The sequence below is a fragment of the Chelonia mydas genome, chromosome 1, assembly GCF_015237465.2.
Source record: "Chelonia mydas isolate rCheMyd1 chromosome 1, rCheMyd1.pri.v2, whole genome shotgun sequence".
Taxonomy (NCBI): domain Eukaryota; kingdom Metazoa; phylum Chordata; order Testudines; family Cheloniidae; genus Chelonia; species Chelonia mydas.
Genome location: NC_057849.1, coordinates 37436717 through 37444596, shown reverse-complemented (window position 1 = coordinate 37444596; position 7880 = coordinate 37436717). Strand labels below are relative to the sequence as shown.

At 52.4% G+C, this 7880-nt stretch overlaps 1 protein-coding gene across 2 annotated transcripts in view; it reads left to right on the top strand.

Moving 5' to 3' along the window:
* The first annotated feature begins 1774 nt into the window (after window positions 1–1774).
* The window catches only part of EXPH5 (exophilin 5), a 50984-nt gene continuing 44878 nt past the window's right edge, over window positions 1775–7880 (top strand). The window contains exon 1 of one of the 2 annotated variants that reach the window (XM_043530031.1): window positions 1775–2103. In XM_043530031.1, the coding sequence (XP_043385966.1) occupies window positions 1985–2103 (119 nt within the window). In that variant the 5' untranslated portion in view covers window positions 1775–1984. The remainder of the gene's footprint in view (window positions 2104–7880) is intronic. The other variant, XM_027822154.3, reaches the window with a different exon arrangement.

The window sequence follows — 7880 nt, the reverse complement described above, 5'->3', positions numbered from 1 at the left end:
ACAGCACTCTACCTGGCCCCATATCAATTTGCTGTGTAGACAAGCCCTTAGACTACCGGGTTCTTCAAGAGCTTCTGTCTCTGGGGAAGATTCTGTCTTCCTTCCCTTTCCCCCGACCTCTTCTTCTAAGCATAGTCCAGCTGATCTTTGATGACATTTTGATCAGTTCTGTCACATATGTGGTCTTGGCATCATCTCTCCCGATGTCAGGAAACAGGGTTGCTCTTCAGACCAGACAAGGGATGCCAGGAACTACACCAAAGCAAAGAGCCTCCTGAAACCCATCATAACTACTCTTCTCCGAGGTCCTTATTTTCACCAGCACCACAGGGTCTCCTGTTGGAGGTGCATTTTTCAAACAGCACTCACTTCAATACACTGTGAAGGGCAAGCCCAGCTGCACCAAGCTCATTGCAATTTCTATCGCACTTGCAATGCTTCCCACATTTTGCCATCTTCAGTGCGTACATTTTTCCTTTTGAAAACTGATAACTGGAAACTGCATCCATGCTCCTGCTGATAGCCACTGTGACTGCGCCTGCAATTTAGCCCCAATTTAAAAACTTGATAGTTTTTATCCTTTGGTTGAAATATTAAGGGTAATATATTCTAACCTTGATACATACAATGCTGGAGCATCAAAATTATTTATATGTTGCTCCACAATAAGAGCCATCAGAAATTAGACCAAAACAAAAGTTATTTCTGTGTTGTTATAATACTTAGCAATTAACAAGCCTTGATTCTCCACTGCTTTGCAGCCTGTGAAATCACTCACACCTGTGCTAAGTGTCAAATGCTCCTGCCTACTTTCTCTGTAAATGGAAAATTCAGATTTAGTAGCATTTTGCCCTCTCTTTATGCAGGTATCAATAATTATTAGTGTTTACTGTAGCAGGTAGAACTCCCCCACCAAGATGGGGGTCCCCATTACACCAGGCACTGCCAGTGCTTAATTTGTAGTGAAAGAGGTGCTGGGGCTCAAGCAGTTTTGTTTTGTTTTGTTTTTTTTTAATACACACTTTAGTAACTGACACGACAAGCTCAAATTAAGCACTGGTCACTGCCCTGAAGAGTTTTCAATTTAAACAGACCGAGAGCCGCATGGGAAACAGAGGCCCGGACAGTTGGGGTGATTTCCCCACGGTCACACAGCAGCGTAGCTGCAGAGCCAGGCATTAGAAGCAATGTCTCCTGACTCCCATTCCTGTGTGGGGCTCCCCCCTGTAAGTGAGAACACAAAGTCCACATCTTCCCATTCCCTTACAGCCATTAATTAAAAACCGCACAACAACGCTGCGAGCCAGGGCTGACTTATCACCCCCCTTTTACAGCGAAGGGCACAGCCCCAAACAGGTCTCGCAGGGATTTGAACGGAGCTGGCCAGGGTGTGTGTGTTTCCCCGTAGCCCAGGGCTCCTCCTCACTGCAGCGCAGGTCTCTCTCCAGCAGCGTGTTTCCCGCAGCCCCGGGGCCACCTGTTTCCAGCGCTAGCTCCCTCTACCTTGGTAAAAAAGGCCAGACTCCCCCGGCTCAGACCCCCTCACCCAGGTCTCGACAAAGCCCCTCCGGCCAGGCGGCCCCTTCCCTGCCAAAGCCCGAACGCGGGCCAAGGGCCCAAGGCTCAGAGCAAACCCTTGCCTCGAACTCAGCCTCGGCAGCCCTCAGCGACTGACCTCGAGCGCGGCTTCGCCACCTTGGGACCGGGCCCGCCCCTGCGCACACGGGATTGGTCCCGGCGCCCCGCTCAGCCGCTGGCGCCCCGCCCAGCCGCTGGCGCCCCGCCGGGGTTCGCTCCGCGGGCCGTCACTCACGCGGGTGTGGGCCAGGGCCAGGCCCCCAGGTGCAGGCGGTGCCCGGCCCCCGTGGGACTTGGTGCTTCCCGCAGGTTGGGGCCGGCCGCTGGGCGGGGCAGGAGCCTGGCAGGGCCCGGAGCTGAGGGGACGGAGACGGAGACGGTCCCCCAGCCCAGCCCGTGCGCGGCGATGGCTGGTGCCCCGCGCGAGCTCGATCTCACCTTCCTCAGCGAGCAGGAAGCCCGGCAGATTTTCCAGGTGCTGGAGCGGGACGCGGAGCTGAAAAGGGCCGAGCGGGACCGGATCAGGTAGGAGGCGTCGCTCCTGATCCTGGCGGGCTGCTCCCCACCCCCCCTACCCCGGGTGGTCCGGGTTCCCGTCCCGCCTCCCCGGCGAACGAGGCTGGGCTGCGTTGAGTGTGTCAGACCCTCGTGCCCGCAACGAGCGGCCCTGCCTCTCCCAGGCTGGGGGCACGGCGGGCGTGTGGGTGGCCGCCATGGGCTGGGTGGGTGCAGTGCAGCTTGTTAGGCCGTATTTGTTTGTGTGCGTGTCGGCAGGGGGAGGCGGCCGCTCCCCAAGTCTCCCCCCAAAGCCGGCAGGTTACCGGCAGCCAGATGCTCCTGCCCCATGGGGGAGGATTTAGCAGCAGCTCTGGAGACACAGCAACGGGCTGGGTAAGAAGCGTGTGTGTCTGTGGTGAGTGGGGCACCGAGGGCTCTGCCGGGTCCCCCTCCCCATCTCCCGGCAGGGGAGGCCGTTCTGTCTCTTAACCTGCCAGGGACACAGGGTGTTGGCTGAAGGTTGATTCCTGGTGGAGCAGCGGGAATGGCATGAATACTTTATAAGGGCTGTAAGGAAATGATCCATGACAGCTGTGACAGTCTCAGGCACATTCCAGATTGACTTTTGGCACCTCTCCAAAACCAAAGTACAGGCCTCCACTGACTGAAACAGATAATAAGGCGACTCACCATTAGCTCACCTGTTTGATTTCATCCCAGGTCAGTGATGGCTGTGAGTGACCTCAGTCCAGTTCCTAATGGACAGGTGTATACATCCCATAATCACCAACACTGGTTACTTGTTGCCAGTCCAAGTAGTGGCCAAGCACTGAACAGAAATAGCCGATAATCCTTAGAGGTACGGTGTGTCCAGGTCAGATTTGAGGTGCTGGTGCTGCACCTGTTCTCCAGGGTTCTCCTTCTGGCATCTTTCATGAGCATAAAGAAAAGGAGTACTTGTGGCACCTTAGAGACTAACCAATTTATTTGAGCATAAGCTTTCGTGAGCTACAGCTCACTTCATCGGATGCATAGAATGTAACGTATCTGTGTGTGTGTGTGTGTGTACACACACACACATAATCGTACTATATGTTCCATTCTATGCATCTGATGAAGTGGGCTGTAGCCCACGAAAGCTTATGCTCAAATAAATTCGTTAGTCTCTAAGGTGCCACAAGTACTCCTGTTCTTTTTGCGGATACAGACTAACACGGCTGCTACTCTGAAACCTAGCTAGTTTCTGTGTGATTTTCCCTATTATGATAAGATAGGGAGGGGAAGATTGGCCAGGCATGACTGTTTGCAAGGCTGGAAACGTTGTGAGGTAGAAATGTTGGCCAAGATTTTTGAAAATGGGCACCTAAAGTGAGGCTCTAAGTCCACAATTAGGCATATAAATAAGCTTTTCAAAAGGGCTGAGTACGCCTATTGAATTCAATAGACTTATAACTGCCACCAAGTCTGAATTTGGTCCTACATCTCTATATTTATGGTTCTGTTTTTCTCTTTATGCAAAGGCTATCCAAGTAAGCTTAATACATAATGGGGTATTTCTACTGATAGATTGTTGAGCTAGAGGTCTACTTTTACATTTCAATTAAGTTAGCCTTAGAATGTAAGCTGAGCAGAAGAGTGGAAATAGCCTCTTGTGGTTAAGGCACTGGACAGGGATCTGGGTTAAATTACTGGCTCAACCAGAGTCTCTGTGTGACCTTGGGCAAGTCACTTAATCTATCTGTGCATCAGTTTTCGGCCTGAAAAATAATAAATCTTCGCTTTTCACTCCCCGGAAGTGACCAGCATGTCCCTGCTGCTCCTAGGCGGAGGGGCCACGGGGCTCTGCACGCTGCCCCTGCCTGCAAACACCACCCCGCAGCTCCCATTGGCTGCAGTTCCCAGCCAATGGGAGCTGGAGAGCCAGCACCTGGCCTTCCTTCCCCCTAGTAGCTGCAGGGACGTGCCGGCCACTTCTGGGGAGCTGCGCGGAGCTGGGTAGGAAGCCTGCCAACCCTGCCAAGCCTCCCGCACCCTCCCCCCAGCACCAGCAGGGGTCCTGGGCCACGCGCTGCTGCATGCATGCCTCCTCCCCAACACCCACAGTGTCCCCGGACTGTCCTCCCCCCTGCCCTGAGCATCTGTGGCCCCCCGGACCAAGTTTTAATTAGGGGTATATAGTACAAGTCATGGGCTGTGAATTTTTGTTTAGTGCCCGTGATCTGTCCATGACTTACTAAAAATACCAGTGCAGGGGGCCATGGAGCCCATTTAGATTGTTTCCCTGTAATGGGGTTTGTGAGGTAGAACTGTGCAGGCCTGAGGTATCCACCCAACTAAACAGATCCACTGACCCTTTTGTAGGAGTCTGTTGAATGCAAGCTTCTCAAGGCAGGGAGCTGATTGTGATACCCTTCATGTGATTATACAGTGCCACACACACTGAAAGTGCTATAGAAATAAATACCAAAAAATTATTTAATTATGTCTGTTTCTAACATAAGTGTTTGTGCCCGTGAAAAGACTGTCTTCATTGGGATAAAAATATCATATCAATTAGTGCACAGAAAACTGGGGTGTAAATCTGCAGTGCACTAGTTTGCCGTGCACTAACTGGCCATGTGGATTCTGCTACCATGCACTAAAAGTTCCCTAGTACAGTTTGACATACTCCTGAATGGGATCAGATTCTAGCCCCCTCGGGGCTGCACCCTAGAGTGCCGTCAGGTAAGGGATGGCATTATCTGGTATCAGCAACACCATAGAATGGAGCTAGGGGAAGGGGAGGTGGGGCTGTTACCTTCTCCATTGAATGGCTAGAGCAGGTCTGAGGTCAGGCCAGGCACACCCACAGGCTGCCTTTCCAGTCATCTCTGGAGCCAAAGAAGATTTGCTTCAAATTGTCTGAGCACAGGCTCTGCCTCAGTACAGATAACAACCTCCACCAGTGGAGTGGCACCCGGGGCCTAAGTGGAGAAAGCTAAGGCAGAGGGAGTGAGGAGATGGCCGGTGAGTCCTTTAAAAGAAGCAGGTCTGTAACCTGGCAAGGTGGGAGCAGGCTCCCTGTTCATTATCACAAGGACCAGGGAGAAAAAGCTTGGAAGTACAGCAGAGGACCCATGGGCAGGTATTGAATTTATTTAATAGGAAGAGCCCCAAATTGTTTAGGTAGTTGATCTTATTTGGGAGCTTATATAGACCCAATTACTACAGTATCTGAGCACCTCACAGCTTTTAAATTTTTATCACCACGACATCCCAGTGAGGTAGGGAAGTACTATTATCCCCACCTGTAAAATGGGCAACTGAGGCACAAAGATAATAAGGCTCAGCTCCACAGAGGTACTTAGGTATGTAAGCCCCAGAGATAAACATAAGTCCCAGTTTTGGCTCCACTGTGATCCACAAAACTTCAGCCAAATCCGGTCACTAAACTCACTCAGAGTTTTCAGGGTAAAAGTTCCCCAGCTGCCCCCTTCTGAGCACATGTGTAACCCACACACCTTCTGGGTGTGGTGTTGTGTCCCGTCTAGTGGAACCGAGACCACTTAGAGCAGGGTGGGCAACTTTTTGGCCTGAAGGCCACATCTGGGTATGGAAATTGTATGGTGGGCCATGAATGCTCACAAAATTGGGATTGGAGTGCCGGGGGGTGTAGCTCAAGGGCGGGCTCCAGGTGGGGCTTACCTCAAGCAGCTCCCAGAAGCAGCAGCACGTCCCCCCTCTGTTTCCTACGCGGAGGCGCTGTTCCATCTGCAGGCACCACTTCTGCAGCTCCCACTGGCTGCGGTTCCCAGCCAATGGGAGCTGTGGGGGTGGCGCTTGGGCTAGCGTGCGGAGCAGAGCCCCCTGACTGCCCATATGCATAGGAGCCGGAGGTAGGGACAAGCCGCTGCTTTCGGGAGTTGCGCAGAGCGGCCTCCGACCCTGCTCCCCGGCTGGAGTGCCAGAGCAGGGCAAGCCCCAGACTCCGATCCCCAGCTGGAGCTCAAGGGCTGGATTAAAATGGTTTGCGGGCCAGATGCAGCCCATGGGCTGTAGTTTGCTCACCCCTGATCTAGAGAGAGAGATTAATGAGTTTGCTCTACAGACTTAGCTAACTGCCAGTTGGCTTTTAGCTCATGCGGTAGAGGTTCATGCACTAAGCTCCAGAGGTCCCCTGTTCAATCCTGCCCGCTGTTGACCGGGGTCAGCATTACACATGTACTACTGCCTTCCACCTAAGCTGCAGAGCAATCCATGAGCTGGGGAAGCGAGTCATTTGGCTGTCTAAATTGCATACAGGCCTGTGACAGGTTTCAATTGGTCCTCCAAGCCCCTAGGGGGCGATGGAGAGCTATGGTCCCACTGGCAGGCCTTAGTCACACCTTTCAGGCATTGGGGAATTAGCGGGAAAGGTGTGCTGGCACGAGTCTGCAGCGCGCCCCTCAGGCAGGGGGGAGCGCCGGCACGAGTCTGCAGCGCGCCCCTCAGGCAGGTTGGCCAGGGTAGGGGAACGCAGGCCCACCCAACTCCACTGCGTTCCAGCCCAGGGCCCTGACAGTGGCGGGAACCAAAGGTCCCGCCCCTCTGTCAGTGTGGGGGGGGGGGAGGGGCACCCGCGCCTGTTGACCAAACACACCCACCCCATGGTGTAGTCCTGCCCCTGGGCTACCTCCTACCCGGTCTCTCAAGCGGGTCTCTCCGGTCCCTCCAGCTCATCCGGGTATTCTGCTGCTGGCAGCTCCAGCTCCCTCTCTGTGTCTGACTCACGCTGGCCTGGGCTACAGCCGGGCCCCTCCAGGTACTCAGCAGCTGGCAGTCCTGGTCGCCACAGGCCTTCCTCCTGGCCCAGGGCCTCCCCTGGGTCGGCAGCAGGATCACGAGGGAGCAGCCTGTGTCTGTCTCCCTCCCCGATGCTCTCTTCACTGGGCAAAGGGCCCCGCCCTTTGTACTTCCTGTCCCACCCCTCCCCTTCCGGGGATTGGCGTAAGCTTGGTCTGGCCCCGCCCACTCAAGCTGAGAGGGTGGCTCTTTACCCTCGGGTTCGGAGGGGAGACACCCTGGCTCCCTACAAGGCCCGATCCAGTAGGTGTGCTAAGAGGCCACCTACCAGATTGGATCCCATTCAAAATCATCATTGTGGTAGTGCTGCCAGTGACCTTATAACTAGGCTTTGCAGAATTCAGGGTTTTTAAAATAATTTTGATGGATAATAATGTTTTGTTTTTAAAGATTATCGTTTTAAATTTTCACAGTTCTGGGAAATTATGGAGGGAGTCAGACAATTATTTAATGACAGATGTTGAGATTCAAAAAGTTAGTTTTATAACTGCTAAAACGCAAATTGTCAACATCACGTCAAAATATACAAAGTAAATATCTTTAGATCAGCAAATTATACCCGTTTCTACTATTTAGTTACTAGTCCATTTGTAACAAGCCTAATTCAAAAATCTAAATCACTTTGGATTTTTACTCTAATAAATTCTCAGATTGGCATAGACCCTGGGTTTTGTTTTGTTTTTTGCCTTCCTCTGCAACATGGGTCACTTGCAGGTTTAAAGTAGTGTAAATGGTGGATTCTCTGTAACCTGAAGTTTTTAAATCATGATTTGAGGACTTGAGTAACTCAGCCAGAGTTCAGGGGTCTATTATAGGAGTGGGTGGGTGAGGTTCCGTGGCCTGCAACGTGCCAGAGGTCAGACTAGGTGATCATGATGGTCCCTCCTGGCCTTTGTCTGAGAGTCTAACTGCTCAGGCAGCATTTTTCTTACTTTTCCTATCTGTACATTTTGATTATTATTGATGGAAATATTTTTTCGTTG